Genomic DNA, 21,117 nt, shown 5'->3' with positions numbered 1-21,117 from the left:
GGGGAGAGACGGAGGCGGGGGAGGGGGGGGTGGTGTTGATACGACCCAAAGCGGGGGTGGGGGCATCTTCCAGAATAAGGATGTGGCAAGACCAGGATCTTCGCCCCAATCCTCGGCACCCCCCCACCCTCCCCTCCCTCTAGACTCCCCCACCAGCACCCCCAAACCTCAGCCTCCCTCCACAGGACAGGGGCCCGGCAAGACCGCTCCCACCAGCCCAACCCACTGACTCACGATTTCTCCCTCTCTACGAAGAGGACGCACATCCAGATGTTTTCTAGCCCTGCAGAGCCCTGGCTGTAGCCCAACATCAGCCTTAGCCATGGCGATGGTGATAACAGATGCATTGACACGAAGGGGATCTACTCTCTTGGTCGAGGGGCAGCGCCAGGTCCATCAGTGTGGTGTTCACCTTTCACACCCATCACAACATCACACCGCAAAGGAAGATGGGGAAAAAAACTCGACCTCTTCAGGCCAAGCCAATGACAGGGCTCTGCTGGATGTGCGAGTGCCCTCTATACCTCTTTCCTGGTTGGCACCATATCTGGGCAACATCAACAACCAGACGCCTTCTCGGTCAGGGTGGACACTCGGTCCAGCCTCCTAGTGGTGCTGAATGACAAAACCCCAGAGCCCTGTCTATTGGGCGTGTCCAGTTTATCCTTACAGTTGTGGCAGCCATGAGCAAACCATGACTGGGCTGGGCCAGGGATCAGGATCCTGGGAGGACCAAGGGAGTGACTTTCTACGCTTTTGTTTCCATTTGCTCCACTTTTTTCGAACTCCAAATAACATGCAGCTTATTTTCTTCCAAACCTCTTGCTTAAATGGGGGGACAAATATCACACATTCGCTCTCCCCCTACCCATAACAAACGTCATCTCTCGCTGGGGGTTTTTCACCTTCAACGTTGACAGTTACGGTCAGAAAATCCAGAATGGAGTTGTGCTCCAGAGCAATGGAAAAAAGCTTGGAAAATCCACAGAGAGGTTGGAGCTCCACACGGCAAGTGGGCTCCAAACCTTCCTTAATTCAGAGAGAGAGAGGGAGGGAGAGAGGGATAGGGAGAGGTTCTGCCATCCCGAATACATTGCAACATTTATACCTAGACCGGAATGTTGACCAGACCAGTTTTTGTGTTGTTGTTGTTGTTGTTTTTCTAAAGAAACTCCTGTGGTTTTGGGTTTGTTCTTCTTCAGCACTGCACTACTGTAAACTGATGGTATGCGTGAGTGTATGGACTGGATGGTCCTGTGACTGCAGAGTACTTACTGCAGTGATCTCTAATCCTGGTTTCTCCTTCCACCCCTGGCTCTTTATACATTCGTTCACTGAAATGTCTACTCAATTAGCCATTGTTTCGTGGGGCCCCACTGCAGATTTCACAATTCCCATCAGCCCCTGGGAAATCATGACTCTCTGGGGGGGCAGTGCTGGGCCCAGCCCTGGTTTGCTCAGAAAGAATGAATTCCAGTCCAGCTGAGAGACAAAGTGTGAATGGGGCTCCACAGAGATAATTCCCACTGAGCCATTTTCTACAGCAAAAACACTCTTTCGCTGTTTATGCAGCTGCACACTTGGAATGTGATACTGATCCTGCTGCTGACCTGTTGGTCTGGACTGACTCGCATAGCCGAGAGGTGTTGAGAAGGGGGACAATGTGGGACAAATTCCCTTGGTCCCTTATCTCACATGGGAAGCCCAAGCCAAGGGTGGTAGCCTGTAGACACATTGGCGCTGAGAGGGAGGGAATACACAATGCTGTAAAGTGCTGGGCTGTGCGGTAAAGATCCTGAACGCATATATTGCATATCCGAAAATGAGCACAAAAGTATACATTTTGAAACAGATCTTTAAAATACATGAATGGCACAAGTTGACAGGTATTTAAATACAGAAAATTAGTAATTGAAATATATTCCCACATACTTTAATTCCTTTTAAAATCAGTTTCTTATGGTTTTCTTACACTTTTGCAGCCACGTTGGTGTGTTGTGATGTACATATAAAACAACCTTTCAGGATACGTCTCCTTTAGGGGGGGGGGTTTGTGACGTGCCCCAGAGTGGGAGGAGCAAGTGGCTGAGGGTCCCGGCCCTGGCCTGAGGGAGAGTCTTGGGATGAACCAGAATATGATCTCAATTCTCTGTGGAAAGCGAGTGGCTGGAGGGATGGCACGTCACCAGGAGACATCTTGGGGAGGTCCCTGGGGCTGCTCCTATATTGGGGCTCCGAACAAGGGCTCTTGATCTGACTCCAGGGGGCCACCTTGTCTTCTGGTCTTTGTTTCAAATGAACGCCCTGTTCCCAAAGCCTGTTCATGTCACTGGACACATGAAACATCTATGGATATTCCCAACTATGGATGAATTGGGGTTGGTGAGGTGCTAAACATGGAACAAAACCAGCAGACCCAGTGGCCCTCAAAGGCCCGAATGTGAAAGCCCTGCTGTAATTAATTAATGTAGATTCTTCTACAGAAAACTCTCCTTTGGGGGACTGTAGTGAGTGTCTTTAGACTACACGCCTGCCCTGTGCCTGTCTGGCCAGCAGGGGTCATTCAATACACAGCGCAGGTCCTTAGACAGTGTCCTTGGGGGAAGGGGGGGCGGTGGACATGAGCAGTTAAGTGTCCAGCAGGAGGCACTGCCTTCCAGACACTGACAGGAGCAGTCACAGCCTGGGGGGGTCCTTCCTGACACCACTCACAGACACACCCTGAACAAGGAAATCATACTGGAGTAAGACAACCCCCCCATAATCTTAAATGATAAACACAGTCATATTATAATAACATATTTTCTTGTAATGATCGCAGAAGCCACTAACCTATGAAGTCAGCAGACCAGAAACTGTTCTCTGTGTGGTTCTGAAATGGAAATGAAGACTTTCCATTACCCATTTGTTATTATTATTATTATGACAACCATAAATGTTTCTACTCAACCAAAATGGTCATGGTCATTTCTTTTAATGGAAATCTCAATCCCGCTCGACTACTCTCGGACACAGCTACGACTCTCTGCGGGGCTGCTGTACACACGGCAAATTCATTTAGAGGAGCAGAATGAGGAAATAATTGAATTCCAGGTCACTCTCTACAAGGGACGGATGGAAATCTGTTGATCCGGCATGGCTTGGCTGCTCTCTAAGTGTTAGTGGCAGCAGTAGCGGGGGGATTAATGAGGCTACAATTGGAAAGTGCTAAATTTAAAACTGATAATGTAATGAGATGAACTCGGCTCTCACTGCACCGAGTGGTCTTTCGTGCTGTTGCCATGGCTAAATGGAGTTCCCCCAGAAGGACCAATGAAAGAGTCCAGAGTCTCTGCATCCCTCAGCTCCTATTCACTGCATGGCAGAGAGAGGTGTCTGTGGGAGGAGTCAGTGATTGACCACACCCCTTGCCCATGCCTTATAAAAGTCTTACTCTAGAGTTCTTCTCCTCCTTAATTATTCAGTGTAGAAGGTGGCAATGAGAGAGCTTGCACAATACACTTCACTGTTGCCCCCCAAGCGACAAGCTTTGTAGTGTGTGGGACACCCCTGGTTTAGCCTGCTGACGAGGGGACAAGCACAAGCACTTAATGGTCTTCTGTATGTAAAGATGTTTAAAGTCTAGAACGTCACAAGAGCTGCAGTTCCGTTTTAGATAAATAAATAGATAGATTTCAGAACGAAAACAAAGGCAGCTGACAGTGGACTCCAACAACACAGCGTAACAATCGGTGTGGGGTTTGTTTTCAATAAGGGCTGTGGCTGCCGATTTGTTTGATTCTCGGTTTCGTTTTTTAAATATATGAACTCATAGAATAAAGATTTTTTCTTCCTCTGATGTGCGGAGTGTTGGGGAAACACTGGGATGTGCTGTGGAGTTGTGTGAGATAGTGGAAACCAAAATAAACACCTTTTAAACATTGCTAATGCGGGTGTCTCCTCTCTGTCTCCTGCTCCTGTCTCTCCGCTGGTCAGAAATGGTTCTTGTCAATGTGCCCCTCGCTGTAAGAGACGGGCATTACTGGGGTTTCAAATGTTTCTTCATTAAACATTAGCAGGTCATGACCAAATATGACTTACTTTATTATCCTGCGAATTAAAACCAAGGCACCACCAGTATTTGATGAAAGGGAGTCGAGTCTTGATGTCATCACTTGGGAGGTAGTGCCAACTTCCAGAAGAACATTCCAGGATGCAGGTTGGATTTTAGTTTTTGTCCGTGTGCTTGATGTTCAATAGCTGTAGGAGTTCTTGCTCCCCAGTGGGCAGAGTGTATAACATGCCCCCCAGATACGGATGTGCTCTGTTTTGTCAAAGCTGCTAACATTGAACACGTATGTTCCCCACCTGACGTCCCACACAGCCCCTGTACCACAGCACTGTACCCGGGGTCAACAGGAATAAGACCCTCTCTATAGGCACATGACTCCTGGGACAGCTGGGGAGGAATGTCGCTGAGGTTAGAACATGAAGGAGAGTCATTACTGCACCAGAAAAGAAAAGCAATTAGAAGTGTCAGCTTTAAAAAAAAGTTTGTCTTTATTTTTTTCTCTTGTAGATCACCTTTTTACAGAACACCAAAACTCTTCCTTTTTTGTTTATTGTTCTTTTTTCATTTTTTTTTTCTCTTTTTTTCTCTTTGGAATATTTACAATATATGTTTATTATTCTAAAATGCTTTAAGGTCCAGTGTATCTGTACTGTACATGAGAATAGGAAGGAGAGGGGGTGCGGACGGCCAACATCCTCAAGACTGGGGGTTAGGGGATAATGCTGGAGATGTTTGGGAGGGGGTGGAAATTGTGGTGCAGATTTTTTTTGGGGGGGGGACATGGCAACAGCTCAAACAACCCAGTGATAGAAGAATGATGTGAATTGTCGGGGACCATGGTGGTATGTAGTGGGGAGTTACGCTGGAGCAAAGTGGAGGCTGGGGGTGGCAGTGTGTGTGTATATAGGCAGGCTACATGGGGTGTAGGCGGGTCTTGCGAGGGACAGTGTGTGTTGTAGGGAGGATGATGCATTTCGGGGGGGTCAGGCTGAGACAGGCAGGGTTCCAGGGGAGTATTTTGGGTGGGTGGGGGGGGTGTTATGCAGTGCCATTGGTGAATTTGGAGAGCTTGTTCTCCAGATCACAGATTCGCTTCTCCTGAGACTGAACTGTGGCCTTCAGATTCTGGATCTCCTCGACCAATTTCTCAAACATCACCTGCTGGGGCTGGAGAGACATGGGGGGGGGCGGGGGGCGGGGGGGACAGAGACAGGGAAGAAAAGGAAGGAAAGATCGAGAGGAGGACAAAATGTTCGGGTACAGGAGAGAAAGGAGGGGGAGAGAGAGAGAAGGGATAGGGAGAGGAGGGACAAGGAAAGAGATTTAGGATTGGGTCGAGAAAGTGAAGAAACAGAGATGGTGGAAAACACAGAGGGCGTGTAGAGGCGCTTGTTGAGAAACTAACTGACACATTTACAGTATGTGTGTGTGTGTGTGTGTGTGCTGACTGAGCCCAGATGCGTGTCTGTCTCTGTCTGCGTGTCTGTCTGGGGAGGAGAAAGAGTCTGCTGGTAGTTTATGTCTGAGACTCCACAACTCTTTACAGCCCCTGGAAATGTGTTTCGGCATGAGAATGCACTGGGAGGTAACTTCCAGATATGTCTATCAAATCGATATGACAGCTGTTCTGAATGGGACAAATCAGTAACCTTAAGCTGGTAAAACAAGACATGAAAATAAAAATAAAAAATCCACCCACACCCGACCACATTGTCATGCTTTGACAGCCAGGAGACGAGGGAGACAGAGTGAAAGAGACAGAGAGAGAACGAGGGAGGAGGTGTGGTGGCTAGCGGTGATTCACCACAACAGTGCCTCTGATGCCCATAACTGATAGAAGAGGAAGGATACAGACAGAGAGAAAGAGAGAGGCAGACTGAGAGGGAGGAGAAAGACAGAGAAATAGAGAAAGACATAGAGAGAGAGAGAGAGAGAGAGAGAGAGAGAGAGAGAGAGAGCTAGAGACACTCACCGCAAAGGTGCCGTCGCAGGAGGACATGCTGCGGCGGGGGGCGGGGCGGCTGTCCAGGATGTTTTTCTTTACCACCTTCAGCTCGCGGTTCTTTGCCGGCACGTAACCGTCCCGCAGGGAGATGAGAACGGGGTCGCTATCCTTCCCCTCCAGCCAGTCCTCGGCCTCCAGAGCCGGCTCAGGGCCCGCCGTGTCGGGGTACAGGTCGTCCTGGAACAGATCCGACTGAGGGAAGGAGAGAGGGAGGGAGTCGGGGGCCGGAATCAAAGAAAGAGTTGAGGCATATTTGGAAGTCGTAGCGAAGCAGTGTCAAGGAGGTTATGTTCCAGTATTGTTCAGTAGTCCTGTTGCAGTAAACCCCACAATCCCCGGCCATGAGGTGACACATTCAAATTCAAGCTTTATTAGCAGAGTAATTGATATAACACACTCTGTGAAGAACAAGCTGTGCCAGGCCCGGCAGCCTGCCCTCAGAGGCAACAAAAAGGCCCCCGGGCACCACTCTGAGCACCACTGTGCTACAGTGTTACTGATGCCTTTACTATTACAGCACTGTGTGGCTGTAAATGCCTTGGCAAGAGCATGTCATGCCAGTAAAACATAAAACTGTCTGGACCTTCGAGTACTCTGAGCCCTCGCCTGTCCAGTCTCAGTTACAGATACAGGCAGATCGAGTGTCTGTGTGGAGGAGCAACTCCCCCCTACGGTGTGTGCAGTGAGACTGGAAGCACTGACCTTCCGTGGCACCGTCATCTGGATGGGCTCACACTTCCTCTCGTGCAGCTTGTACAGCCTGGTAGGGGGGGAGGCGTGATCAGTAAACATACGGGCACTCACTGACTGACCGGCACACTCACTGACTGACTGACACACACACTGACTGACTGAACGACTTCCTGACTTGACAGACTAATTGATCTAGAACATGGCAAACAGGCAGACAGACAGGCAACCAGGCAGACAGACCTGGCGATCTCACACTTGCTGACATCCAGTCCCCGTTTGGGCATGAAGCCCATGCCCCTCTGAGGTTCCTTGCTGCTGTAGGTGCTGAGGTAGTGCACATAGGGGGGCTCATCTGTGATCTCGAAATACCGAATACTGCTGTCCCCCTGAGAGAGAGAGAGGGAGGGGAGAGAGGGAGAGCTGGGAGTGGGAAAGTGACGGCTGGGCTGCCCAGTTTCAGAGCCCCTGTCAAGATCATTCTGAAAACACCCCCAGACACTTTAATTTTTTCTGCATCAATACTGTATTTAGCCTGTCAGAGAACAAGGATAACACAGACATGCAGGTAGGAAAGCAGGAAATGACACAACAGGAAAGACAGTGCAGAAGACAAAAGAGCTGGAGAGAGGAGAGAGAGGACGGTACCTTGCCACACAGATACACAATGTTGGTGTCACAGTCATACAAGGGCAGCAGGACGCCATTGCTGGTGTCCATTTCCTGGAGGGCTATAGGCTCCTCGAAATTTGTCTGGAGAGAGAGAAAGATGTGGAGTGAGCAAGGGAGAGAGGGGAGTGGAGGGAAAGCAAAAGAGAAGGAGGGAGGGTGGGATAGAGATGGAGGAAGAGGGAGAAAGAGAGAGAGAGAGAGAGGAAGGGAAGGAGGGATACATAGAAGTATTTCAGAGATTAGAGAATAGGACAAGATGGAAGAAGAGAGAGAAAGAGACACAGTATTCTCGCACTTACCTTTGGCTCCAACAATGGGGGTCTACTGACTGCACCCAAGTGATAGTTAGACACTGTGCTGGCCATGGCTAAAGAGATTATAGGAGGCTCTGTGCAGTGGCAACACTGACAGACAATACAGTGCACGTTTCAGAGAAATAAATCCAGTCAGATCAAGCCGGGCTCCACTCGAACATCAGAGTAAGAGAACAGGTTTTCAAGGCCCCAGTCGCCATCATTGGAGGGCATTCTGGAACTTTCAATCCATTCCACAGCCGGGAGAAATAAAATACAACGTCTCTATAACAGCCACAAGAGGTTTCCAGGTTTTGAACAAAGGGCTGGAAATATAGCTTGTGTAAGAATAAGTAGAAATCTTGCTGATTGTGGTCATTCACAAGAACACCTGTATATTATTTTGGATGCATTTGTTTTTGAGCTGCAGGTACGTATATTAATGGAAAGATAGTTTTTAAAATAACCTTGAATCATCAGTGAATTACAGTAATCATCAGAGCAGCACGGCGTACACTTCAGAGGTGTTAACGTCAGCCACGACCGAGAACAATACCCCCTCCTACCCAAAACAGATCATCCACAACAACCAACAATTCAAATCTGTTCAAATTATATGATAGATAGACAGATAATAGACAGACATACAGACAGACAGATCACTAAAAAACATACATTTAAAACCACAGCAAGCCATGCGTAAACCCAGTTGGAAATTGTCTTGTGAACATCATGTCTAACCTGTCATTTCCTGTGAGACTCGTCTTGTCTGACCTGAGCCCGTTCCCTGTGCTTGTTGTGACCTGGTGGGTTTATTCTCGAGAGCATGCTTCCTTAGGGACGCCCCTGCGGTAACCCAGCTCCCTGGTACACAGCGCTCAGAGACTGTGCTCACCTAGAACACTGACATTCAACTCACGCGGCACCCTGCACCGCACCCGACACCATGCTGCCGGCACACAAATATGCACACGGTCACACGTGCCCGGGTGAAGTTCTCCCTCCCCCCCGCAATGGGCAGGAGGTTCCCCAGGGTGTGGGGAGCGGGTTGGGCAGGGGGGTTAGTGGGCCAAGCTTGGATCTCCCACACGGGCACCAGTGCCATTTTACCGGGTCCCAGAGTCCCAGCTCCCTCTGGCTCATGCGGGTGAATCCTGTGGTGAAGATGTTCCCGTTGCGGGTGAAGATGGCGCGCATGGGCCTGATGCCCTCGTGGGGGGTGAGTCTCTCCTACAACACAAAGACGCCATGGGGGGCGAATACTGTTATTTCCTGGCCAAAATACACAGGCTGTTACTCAATCAGTCGCAGCCAACACTGCAATCTGTCTGTCACCACTCGTTTCCAGGGCTCGTTTCTCAAGGGAGATGAGGGGGTCACGGCCAGAGACAGAGGCCCCCCAGCCTTGCAGAGTGAGGGTATCTTGTCTGGTGGCTGGTGAGGGGGCGAGGGGCCAGGCTGGGTAATATACAGGGGGCTGCTGTGGAGGGGTAGAGGCAGAGAGGGATTTGGACAGGCTAGATGATCCCCCAAGACACAGTGCATGGAAAACCTTTTTTTTCAGATAAAATCTAGTGCTTAAATAAGTAATTAAATAAATTAGGCCATTTCCACCACAGCTCTGTCCCTCTTGCTCTCTGTCTGGAGAGTCAGGGCATAGACCTCTTTGCTCTGCCCTGCTCCTAGCACTGAAACACAGATGTGTGTGTTTATGGCACATTTGTGTGTGTACCCCTATCTGTGTGTCGACCTTGTGGGGCCTCCCCTCGCCCCTCACTGTGCCCTGGCCATACCGGGTCCCACAGGGCCAGCTGCCTCTCGCTCATCCGGCTGAACCCCGTCGTGAAGACCTTCCCGTCGCTCAGAAACAGCCCTCTCATTGGCCGAGAGCCCTCGTGCGCCCTCTCCCTCTCCTGCTCCCATTGGTTGAGCAGCGGAGTGCAGGAGAGAAACAGACACACAATGCAAAACCAATCAGGTGTGAGTGTGAGCAGGCAGCATGCAGGGGTTGCAGTCCTGGAGCACAGGTAAGATGCATCTCCAGGCAAGTGACAAAGGCTGGGTCTCAGGTCACCCCCACACCCTCCGAGGTTCCCAACCATTTGGAGTCACACCAGAAAGAAATAGGGTCACAAAATCTGGGAAAATTGTGTTTATGAAATGTATTTTTGTACAAATAAAATAAAGGAAAAGTTAAAATCACATTTCATTGAAAGTATAAACAGACGTGCATTGTAATTCAATTAGTAATGACAAAAAACATGTTGTCATGTATTTTGGGGTCAGAGAAAATGTGCTAGTGTATACAATTTATCCACCCTGCATTAAAGGGTACAAACAGAGGAGGCAAAAACCATTAGACTGGCAAGCCAATGAAGACCATTTTCCATGTGGGTCTGAGAGGGAGACGGGCAGGTTCACTGGCCATGGAGGGAGAGAAAGGGCAGGATGGGGTGCAGGGTGTGGGTCAGGGTTAGGGTTTGGCTCGAGAGACAGTAGTGGAGGCAAGGAAACGTAGCAGGTGAGTCTCTCCGTGGGGTGAGATACACAAAGGCACAGATGTGGATGTAACAGTGAGGATGAGGATACGTACAGGTTTTCTCGAGAGCCATGCGGGCCGCTGTACTTCCTACCATGCAGGTGCCGAACAACTCCCCGGGTTTCCAGGGTAGTCTGACCCCCGAAGTGCACCAGCCCATGCGCAGCGGCTCCATGCAGCTCAAGCCGGGTTACAGAGTGCAGGTGATGTAGACTCAAGCCAGGTGAGGATGTCAGAATGTGGTCATACAGGGTGCAAAGGTCCAGTCACCTCTGCCCTGCTGCCAGTCATGCACGGGCGACACTGCGTTCATGCAGGTGGGCCGAGGCCACGCACAGGTGAGGCCCCAGGTGTGAGCGGCAGATAAGCCCCCCCCATTTCAGGCCTTACCGCGATGACCTCTCTCTTGCGGGGGTCAATGACACGCACTTTCTTGTCCTTGCAGGTGGTGCAGAACAGGCTGCCGTTGCGGTTCCAGCTGACGTTGTAGATGAGGTCGGGGTGGTCGTCCATAGACAGCAGGGGCTCCCCCGTGCCCACGTTCCAGATTATGATCAGATTGTCACTGCCTGGCGAGGGGAGAGAGTAGAGAGAGAGAGAAAGGGAGGGAGGAAGAGAGATCGAGAGGACAGTGTTAGTGGTAGAGCATTGATGCTAGGGTTAGTTCTAATGGGGGAGTAAGTGACAGAGCCTGGGCTGGTCAGATGGCTGGGGGTTGGCATTGGTGCGAGGTGCGCGGGCCAACGTACCTGCGGTCAGGAGGATGTTGCGGGCGGTAGGGTGCCAGCTGACGATGCCCACCCTCTTGGAGTGCCCCTCAAGCGTGACGATGGGCTCGGTGAGTGGCCGCACTGGCGTGTAGTCTGGGATCTGCCATACCTGCGGGGGGGCCGGGGGCACTGTTAACAAACCGCGAGTGGGGACTCTCTCTTGGCCTACTGGTGTTAAAGCAGTACTGGTGTACTTGTGAACTGTAACGTGGAAATCAGATCACGCCAAAACGACAATAAATTATACGAGACTGACAACAGATTAGGGATCCCCTGTAAATTCTCCTTCCAGGTATTGAGCCCAGTTCCCGGAGTTGAATGTAAAATAAAGCCCCGGTGTTCCTACTGGGGGCACCAGCCCTACCAGTAGGGGTCAGCACAAACCTCCCTCTTCTACCGGACTGAAGTGCAAAACTTAACCTGGCGCTCTGAGGCCATATGTGACTCATCCGCCACTTATACACACAGAATTATCTATTTCTCAGGATTCAGGGGTAACATTAACACAGCATGGCAGGACTTTGGGACAAACAGACTCAGTGCCAGAGAGAGAACAGCTGCACAACCCCCCCCACTCATCCTCCTCCTCCTCCTCCTCCTCCTCCCCCTCCCCTGGGGATCGCCTGCCTCGGACAAACACACTCATTGTCGGCCAGCTGCATTGTCTAAAAATAATAGGCATGTCTGGGATGAGTTTGCCACCGGTGTCTCGGTGTGTTTGTGCTCAGGGGGTTTCGGTGTCTGTGGGGGGTGGGGTAGTTACAGGGGCAGGATGATGCTCTGTTTACAGCAACCTGCGCGCCATCTCCACATCAACAACAACAGCAGCAGCAGCCACAACAGCAGCCATGGCAACCTATGGCGTATCGAGGGCAGCCAGTGGCATTGTTACAGAAGGGGGGGGGGTCCTAAGAGAGAGAGAGAGAGGGGGCCTGTGCCAGACTGGGCTCAAGGTGCCCTCTAGTGCAGCTTCCAACACGAACTCAGGTCAGGGGAAAGCAACTCATTTTTGTTGTTGTTGGCAAAATAATACTGCCCCCTGCAGGCTGACTCCAGGCAGGGCAGGAGAATCATGTGTGACATTTTTGTCGCATTATAATTGCCACCCCAACCACCCCCCAACTCTCCCCGTCCCCCTTACCATGGCAGTGCAGTCCTCGGAGCCGCTGGCCAGGATGTTGTCGTTGTGCGGGCACCAATCAATGTCGAGCACGGGGCCCGTGTGACCCACCACCAGCGGGTAGTTCTTGTCCACCCGGCCTGTCTGTAACACACAACACACTGTGTCACCATCCCCACTGCACCATTACATCTGTATGAGCACCAAAGAGCCCAAGAAAGAACAAGAAAGACATGAAGAGTTTGTTTGCTGATAGTGGAGGCCCACTGTGCCGGTGTTTTAATTTATCTGTCTATCTGGCAGGCTAGGAGAGGCTCTGGGGTCTGGGGGATCAAACGGTACATATTTTTCTCGCTGTTCATGTTTTCTGCTTTTTGTGAAGGTTATACACAACATAGTGGGCACAGCCAGCCCTGGTCCTTGGGAATCTATTACAGATCAAGGCCAGGACCAAAGCAGAACTCTACGATACCCCAGCCAGTCGCCAATTACAAATTGATACCCTGTTGCAGTTAATTGTATTGTGAGTAACCACTTTCAACTTCTAATGAATTAATGAATAAACAAACAAACACACACACACACACACATTTGGTGGTTTGTGGGCAGGTCAGCGTTTTTGGGTTTGGTCTAGGCTGCAATGTGAAGCCATACTAATACATCCCATATCTACGGAATATATAATTTAAACTGGAGACCATGCACTGAATAAAAATTAAATTAAAAAAAATTTGATTCTCTGTGGAAGATAAGTCAAAACGCGTAAGCAATATGACGTTCACTTTTTCTCTAATAAATAATTTTTGAGACATCGGTGAATGTGGACTGTTTTTAGACAGGAGCTGCTGTCCATCCTTCCTTGACCGGATAATTGTTCTATATAAAATCCCTGGGATAAGGGACCCCGCATTTAAGATTTATTAAAACTATTGGAGCGCCAGCTATTTTTAAACTTACATACATATATATATTAAATGAATGAATTAATGAATGGCTGACTGAATGTGCCATCAGACAGACAGTCTCAGTGTGAAACATTTTACTGCATCAGGTGGCAGACAGCCTTCTGCTCGCTCTCCTCCTGACGCTCTGACACTTGGCAATCGCAGTCCTGTTTCCACAGCGGGTGTTCGACACTGTGGGCTTCATTTTCGCCGCCTGCCTGGCTTGGGAAACCCCCAGAGCCCAGTACCAGAATCCTCCAGCTCCCACTTCAGCCCCTAAGCCCCTGAGGTCCCATCAGCCCACGGGGGAGTAGGCCTGAGCTGTCCCCAGAGGCGTGATGTCACTTCCTTGAAATGCCAGCTCTCCCTTACATCAGAGTGAAGAGGCCTTGTATGCCAGGGCCAGACCACCTCCCCCCTCCCTCCAGACCAGTGCGTGTATTTATAGAGCCGCGATGGGGTGATGAAAAGGGAGTTTTTCTTTTGCTCTGTGGCGATCAGGGGGAAAGGGGATATTTTTAGCCGCCTCCTACTCTCAGGATCTATTTATCTCTTCCATGAGGGCGACTCAGCATTGAGAGAGAGAGAGAGAGAGAGAGAGAGAGAGAGAGAGAGAGAGAGGTAGAGGGAGAGAGTTTCATAAAAAGGCTATAAAGCAGGAATGGCCCCTTGCGTTTCTTGACTGTTAGAGGACACTGGATACTGGAGATGGACGACATGTAAAATACAGACACACTCCTTCCCCCTTTCACACTGTCTCTGTGTGTGTGTGTGTGTGTGTGTGTGTGTGAAATGGAGTTTGCACATTGAAGTGCTGACACCAGAGAGAGCTCTATTTGGGTTTCAGAAGCAATCTGTCAAGCCTAAGGATTAGATAGAAAGATTGTGGTCTAGGTGTTAGACCTGTGGGACCAGCAGAGAGAGGGGGAGAGAGGGAAAGAGTGAGAAATGTTCAAATGTATAATTCCTGTATTTATTGTTCCCCATTGCCCTGTTCTTGAGCACTGGACCTGTCTGTCAATACTTTGGCAACACTAATTTCAATTAGTCTTGCCAATAAGCTTTTTGGAATTGAACAGGATTGAATTGAATTGAATTGATTTGAAAGAGAGTCAGTGACAGCTAGTTATTAGGGTGGAGCGACTAATAATAATTATAATCAATCATAATAACATTAATTATATCTTTATTTTATAAAAATGTAAATGCAAAGCATATCAAGGTGTTGTACAATTAAAAAATAATCTAAACAAGAATGATAAAACACTGAGTTTTGGCTCAAATGTTAAACCCAAAAGAAAAGAAAAGCCGCACACTCCTTATAATACATTTTATTGTGCAAAAACAAGCAATCCGACAATGTTTCGGCTAGATAGCCTTTATCAGGACGAACTGAAACTGAGACATAACAACACTGATTGTTCTTCCTTAATAAAATGTACTACTTTTAATCTTGTGTGCGGCTTTTCTTTTCTTTTGAGATTTAATCCGATTGGCTGGCACCGGTGTCTTCCTCTAGATTTCAAATGTAAAACCCAACATGACATTGTTTCAAAAATCACACAAAACACAGCCGTGATGGAAAGACATAACATAAATGTATTTTGAGTTTGTGCTCAACACATCAAGGGTTTAGGAGCAGGAGGGAGGGCTACTGGTCAGAGCTGAGTGACTAGTCCGGTGGGCACTAGAGGCAAGAGCGGAGGAGCAGACAGGCGGCGAGGCCTATAGTAAGGAAGTAAATAATGGGGGCCGGCTGGCAGCTGTGAGTGCCGCGGCGGCCTGGCTCTGGGCTCTCTGACAGACAGACGCCGTCAGGCTCTGGACGCCCACAGCTGTGCCAGGCCCATCAGGCACTGACTCGCCAGCCCATTTCTTAAATAGCTTCTCCCTGACTCACACGTATTTCCACACGGTGAGGGGTCAGCAATCGCACTGTACGCGCGACGAGAGCAGAGAGCTGAGCCCAGAGCCCAGGGGGCACACTGTAGCGGCACTTCAGACCAGCTGCCTTGGTGCACCCTTGTGTATGACTCGCAGTGCGTTGGATGTGCGATTGCACAGCGACGGACACAACACTGCCAGCATGGAAGCGTTTTATCTATAATTTGTTTTGACAGGAGTGCCATGTAGCAGTCTGTTGCTATGAGTAATTTTCTCTATAGAAATAGGACAGAGCTTCCTTAGCCAGGATTGCTGTACCGGTTACATGTCTGAGGGAGGTGATGCAAGAGGACAGAACAGAACAGAAAGAACAAGCACGGCACAGAGGGAGGAAGCAAGAGAGCGGTTGAGAGTATATAAGGAGTACAGCACAGTAACAGATTGACAAGGGACTAGCCAGGATGTTGGTGTGCAAAGTGATTTTCACAGCCTGTTGCTTCATTTCTATTCATAAAGGTGCAGAAAATGGATACATGACACATTTTACATCAGCCATTCCAAAGGGGTTTATACAGTGACCCTGGATGATGTTTCAGAAATGACTTTGCAACTAAACTCCTGCCCTGTTTGAAACTCGAGCTGTGAGAATTCGTGTGTCCTGTACTAGAAGGCAGGAGAGGTACTGTTTGAGTTTGCCAATCACTGTGGTAAATTTGACAGACGTATACAATGGGTACAGAAATTGACATGTATGTTGTAATTAATGCACGTTTACTGCATGTAACACATAACACTGATTCTGAATGCTGTGTGGCTGTGTGTGGATTCCCAAGATCTGGCCTCGCATAATAATTACAAAATGTCTTCCGACTGGCACAGAATTATTGTCCCCTCTTGCAACGGTCCAAAATATGGTGAAGGAAATCAGTTCAGCAGGCAGACATAGAGAGCAGTAAACCACGATACACACCAATAGAAAGCCTGTGATAAAGCGAAGGCAATGTGAAGTATAAGCACAGGGGAAACCGTGAGGAGAAAACCTGCCTGAAGAAATTACTGTGCAAAATTTGATCAGCTTTTTGGGTCCAATGGCGACTTGACATGCATACAAACCCCACTGCCACACTATGAAAGAAATCTGCTTCTACGTGTAGTCTAGGCTACAAGAGACTGCCACAAACACTTCCCCCACAAAGTGTTGCTCGCGAGGTTTGTGGCAGTGAGGTAAGAAAACAGGCCAGGATCCTCCATCGTGGCCGGGCTGCGTCTGGCTTTGGGGAGGCTCTGGGATCTATCTGCCTGTCTCCTGGCTGAAACTCGACTCTGGTGTGACAGAGGGGGTGGGGGGTGGCGCTGAGGGACTGGGACTCCTGGACAAACAGGCCGCTACAGATTCCTGTGCCAGCTGTGCACCCGCTCCTCTGCCCCCCCCGTCCCACACTGCACCGCTTTCAAAGCTCTGGCTGCTTCCTTCAGAGGCTGTGCCGGCCTCTGCCTCAGGACAGGTCAGGGTAGGTATCTCTGAACTAAAAGGAATTCTGTCTGAGCCCCCCAGACAAGACAACAGTGACTATTGTTAAGGGAACACTACTCCTGTTGGTGGGGGTGGGCGCACGCTGAATCCCACAATGGGAAGCGCAACGCCCCACGCTTTGGAACACTGTGATCTAAATTCTGCAAAGGCCATCACCAGCTCATCTTGGATGTTCGGTAGTAACAATGTCATGTTTTAATCCAGTGCCTCCTCCACACACAGTTCTGCCAAACACCCCCCCCCATCCCCCAACAACAGTAACACTGTGACTGACCTTGGAGAGGGGCAGAGCGAGGATGGCGCCCCCCCCGCTGGACTCCACGATGATGGCCAGGAATTTGGGGTTCACTGTGCAGAACGAGCTGTCCCACGTCACCTTGGACACGCGGATGTCTTCATAAGCCTGGTCCGCTTTGACCGGCTGTCCGAACACATGGCGGAATTTGCTCTGACGCACGACCCTGCGGCTCATGGCTGGACAGACAGAGGGACAACAGAGACGAGCTCAGATTAGTGCAGGTTGGGCATTAATGTGTCTCTTAACGGCTCTCTGAGACTCTTGTCAGAGTTTTAACAGTATATAACTACTGTACAGCACGGTTACATGTGCTATACTGTACTTAAGCCTGAGACACAGTATATACTACATGCACCATATACTATTGTTGGGTTCACACAGAACATATACCTGGTGTACAACACATTAAATATAAGTGTATTGCAGATACAGTATAGTGCACTGTATAAACCAGTGGTAGTCATCCCTGTTCCTGGAGATCCACATATCCTGCAGGTTTTACAGTCACTGGATACCTTGAACACATGGCAATCGTGCCTAATTAACTACTATTTCAATTGTGTAGGTAACAATTTGGATATGTAAAAAAGTAGAAGACGCACACAGTCTGTGATGGCAGTTTGTCCAGTAAATGCATTCGATCTTGTGCGCAGTACCTACGTTATTCACAACTGGCACACAGTAAGTGGAAAATGGGCACCAGATGCACAGAACACACAACAACAGTACCATGAAGCAGAGGAAAAAGAGAAGGCATTAAAAAATAAAATGTATATTATTTTCCCTCGATGTGACATGTGCATATGTATTTTTCTACAAGGGTGCAAATTGATAGCATCATGTTGGCACCCTCTCTCTGCCTTCCAATCCCACAAAACTGTTATCACCCGCAACTGCACTGCCACTCAGCAACCTCACCCCCTGAGCCCATTTCCACAGCCTCGCCCTTCCATTCCTAGGTGGCATTGTGTCCATGTCCCCCCCCCCCGAGCCTGGCCCAACACCACAGCCCCTCTAACAGAGCCAACCTCCCTTGCTTCCCTCCACCCATAGTAGAGACTCACTTGCAGACACGCATGCTTCTCGGCTGCACCGTGTCATGGGCTTTCGGCACTCAAGAAGACAAACGACCCAAAACAAAGACAACACCGTGGTGGGATTTATGACGCGGGGAGAGGCTGGCACTCCTTGTGCCCGCATGTCAGTGGCTAATTAGGGAGAAGGGAATGATGGCCTGGCGCCCGAGGTACCATCCCTCACCAGCAGCATTAACCCTGGCACCAAAACCTTACTTCACTCCCGTACACTGTTCCCGACTGGCTATGGCTGCTCAGAGACCCCTATGCTCACAACCCTCTTTATTTCTGTAAGAACAATCCCTGAATTGGTTAGCTGGTTGGTAGTGCCTGTGGATTGTGATTGCAGCGAGCGAGATACTCCTACTCACTTATACAATCTGGTGTTATGTTTAGCTGCTCTATTCTGCTGTGGCTGCTGCCGATGACCACATTAGGTCAGCAGTCCAGTCTGATGCCTCTTAATTGCAAACAAGGACTTCTAAATATAAGTTTGATTGTTTGTTTTCAGACACACTCACCCCCTGGGGCAGTGGTCACTCCAAACCACTCGGTGGCAGAGAGAGGCTGACAACATTACTGCAGGCCCTGCTGGGATCATTGTAATGCTGTAAGACCGCACCGAGAGCATAATTGTAATGCTATATCCCTGCTATATTTGTATGTGTGTGTGAGTGTGTGAGTATTTGTGTATGTCGGCTTCACTTCAATGGCTGCCTATCCCATGCAGTTTAAAATGCCTGTCCCTCCCATCACTTTGCCCTGTCCACTCTTCAGTCCTCATCTCTCCCTCAATCCCCTGTTGGCCCCTCCAATCCACTTAGCTGTACCTGCCCCTCACTCTCCTGCCCTCTTCGCCCGTTCATTCTGCCCTCTGAGGACTCCCCTGCTCAGCCTGCAACTGGAACACCTGCAGCTCCCTCTCTCTGCCTTGATACCCCACAAAATTGTTATCACCCGCAACGGACCACAGCATCGCCCACTCCGTAACCTCACTTCCCTTCCCCAGCATTTTCATTTCCACAGACTCGCCACTCAATTAACTAGGGTTAAAATTGCCGTATCACATACTTTGCTCCACTGTATAACTCACTGAGTTACGTCGCATTGTACCACACTCCATATCCCTGCTACCCCAACTCTATTTCAAATGAACACGCACAGGAGATTAGATTTTCAATGCTGAACAGCTTAGAGTACTAATTCATTTTTATTCGGCGATTAATTTTACAGCTCTGCTTCCACAGGGATATACAGGCACAGCAGAATGGATGCCAATCCGATACTATATGAAACCTTCAATAGCTTTAATCTAGTGCCCTTTCCACCAGTCTTGGAGGTAAGGATTCTGCTGGATTCCAACACTGTTTTTGACACCAGTTATGCAAGCTTTGATGGCACTGAAAGCGGGTGGGTAGGACCCAGACTTTCACCCACACTAAGCTGGATTTTAAAAAGCTATGCCAACATACAACCCCCCCACCCAACTGATATCTGTTGATTCTGCATATAGTGTTGAAAACCAAGCCCTCAGTCTTTAGTCATCCCATCCCCTCTCCGCTTCCACCTCTGACACCTTTCTTTGCATAGCTACCAGCTTTTCTGTAACTGCTAACTGCCATCTGTCCTCCATTCAGTAAAAAACACGGAGCTTTTACGCAGTTCCCTTCACAAATTGTACCCTTCCCCTGGAGGAAAGCTGTGCTGGCTCAACACACACTCCCACATAAGGTTTAACAATTTAATGAGAGCCACCAAGGAGAACTGGCAAAAGAATATATGCCACAGCTTCAGTATACCTCACAATGGGCACGCTTGTGTAGTTTTCCTTTCAGTGAGATTTCCAGCTGACTTGTGTATAAAATATGCATCCTCTTGCAAATACAAAACCTGTTCCGGACAGCTGGAGTCCATGTCACCGACCACCTGCATGCCACCCCTAACTGACTTGACCCATGCTGCTGTAAATCGGCCAGACACCTTGGTTTGTTATTCGCAAGGCTTCGCATGGTGAGCCTCATTCCTCCCGCAGCACGGTTTAGACAAGACAAGACTACAGCCAGAGAGAGAGAGAGAGAGAGAGAGAGAATGACACAGAGGTCACTTTCCTAATATAGAAGTAGCAGCCTCTCTCCCTAGCGCCCAGGCTACAGCACAGATCCCCGCTCTCATTCCGTTATAAAAACCAGCATTCACGTTTTCACAAGACATCATGCAGCAAACCCCCCCCAGCCCCCCAGCACACCTCGATGCAGGTGGCCAAAGCCCGCACACCAACCCACCGTGCTCCATTGCAAATGCAGTGTCACAGATCTCGCCTCTGTCCGCTGTCGAGCTGCGCCAGCATGCCGGGGGGGGGGCTGTCACTCATTAAAATAAGTGATCTACAGCCCAGGAGGGGACACTCACCTTGTGTCAGTTGGTTGGTGCCGTTACTTCTTCTCTTCTTCTTCTTCTTCTTCTTCTTCTTCTTCTCCTCTCCCTGCGGCTCCGCTCGTCCCTCTTCTCCGGGCGGCTGAATGGAGGGATTCGCAGCCCCGGGTGTGCAGGGGATTTGGTCCTGGTATCCTGTGAGAAGCCCGTCGGTGGCAGCGCGATGGTGTCGAGGTCTGGGGGCTGCCAGGAGAGGGGGAGGCGGTGGAGGAGAGGAGAGGAGGAGGGGGGGCAGCAGTCCTTTTTAGCAGCGGCGCTCTCTCTCTCTCTCTCTCTCTCTCTCTCTCTCTCTCTGCGGTGCGGGACACGCCACGCACACGCGGTTATTCAGTGACGCGCCCCCCAGCGGGCAGGCCGAGCTGGAGCATGCATGTACACCGCAACTAGGCTCGCTTCTCATTGACAAACAGGACTATAAAAACCATGTTTCGTTTTCTGCGGAAATATGGATCTCCTTTATGGCTTTTCTCAGCCGTCATTCCATCTGCTGTAGCCGTTGCTATTTGTGACGCATGCATAATCTGCCTAGCAATGTTGCTTTGCTCTCATTTACAGTAGAAACTCTATTCAAGTCGCACAATACTAACAGTGACCCTAAAACTATAAACCCTGTGAAGCCAGAGGTCAGACGCCCGAGCCTCACAGCGGGCTTTATATGGTCAATATGTCGAGGCCTGGAAAACAGTTCGACTTATGCCAGTAATTCAATGCTCCGTTTAAGCCACACAGAAGCCTTATCCCAACCCTCAGCCGGCATTCCCAAACCATCCCTGACCTCCCATTTTTAGTCCTTTAACTTCCCAAATGA

General features: G+C 49.5%; 1 protein-coding gene across 3 annotated transcripts; it reads right to left on the bottom strand.

Annotated features, from left to right (window-relative positions):
* Positions 1-4,515: 4,515 nt before the first annotated feature.
* On the bottom strand, positions 4,516-20,604 carry LOC136718104 (coronin-6). 3 transcript variants are annotated; one of them, XM_066695732.1, is made up of 12 exons: positions 20,286-20,604; positions 19,857-19,929; positions 16,777-16,976; positions 12,162-12,284; positions 11,000-11,129; positions 10,641-10,819; positions 8,822-8,941; positions 7,395-7,499; positions 6,990-7,135; positions 6,759-6,816; positions 6,024-6,248; positions 4,516-5,218 (listed from the first exon to the last, which is right to left on the bottom strand). In XM_066695732.1, exons 3-12 carry the CDS (start codon positions 16,972-16,974, stop codon positions 5,090-5,092), a joined length of 1,413 nt encoding a protein of 470 aa, XP_066551829.1. In that variant the 5' UTR covers positions 16,975-16,976; positions 19,857-19,929; positions 20,286-20,604; the 3' UTR covers positions 4,516-5,089. The 3 variants fall into 3 exon arrangements, with proteins under 3 accessions (XP_066551829.1, XP_066551828.1, XP_066551830.1); XM_066695731.1 differs by lacking the exon at positions 19,857-19,929 and having other exon boundaries at positions 20,286-20,603; XM_066695733.1 differs by lacking the exons at positions 8,822-8,941; positions 19,857-19,929 and having other exon boundaries at positions 20,286-20,602.
* Positions 20,605-21,117: the final 513 nt, after the last annotated feature.

Source organism: Amia ocellicauda, chromosome 22 (assembly GCF_036373705.1).
Source record: "Amia ocellicauda isolate fAmiCal2 chromosome 22, fAmiCal2.hap1, whole genome shotgun sequence".
Classification (NCBI taxonomy): Eukaryota; Metazoa; Chordata; class Actinopteri; order Amiiformes; family Amiidae; genus Amia; species Amia ocellicauda.
Note: the sequence above shows the minus strand (reverse complement) of the source record. Positions and strands in the feature narration are given on the sequence as shown.

What these genes read in the sequence shown, in the direction of transcription:
- LOC136718104 (XM_066695732.1), bottom strand. Translation starts at nt 16,974, where the DNA reads ATGAGCCGCAGGGTCGTGCGTCAGAGCAAATTCCGCCATGTGTTCGGA. An exon ending in AGCTGGGACTCTGGGACCCG is followed by an intron (nt 7,500 to 8,821) that starts GTAAAATGGCAC and finishes CTCTCTCTCCAG; the next exon opens with ACAAATTTCGAGGAGCCTAT. An exon ending in CCTGCGACGGCACCTTTGCG is followed by an intron (nt 5,219 to 6,023) that starts GTGAGTGTCTCT and finishes ATGTCTCTCCAG; the next exon opens with CCCCAGCAGGTGATGTTTGA.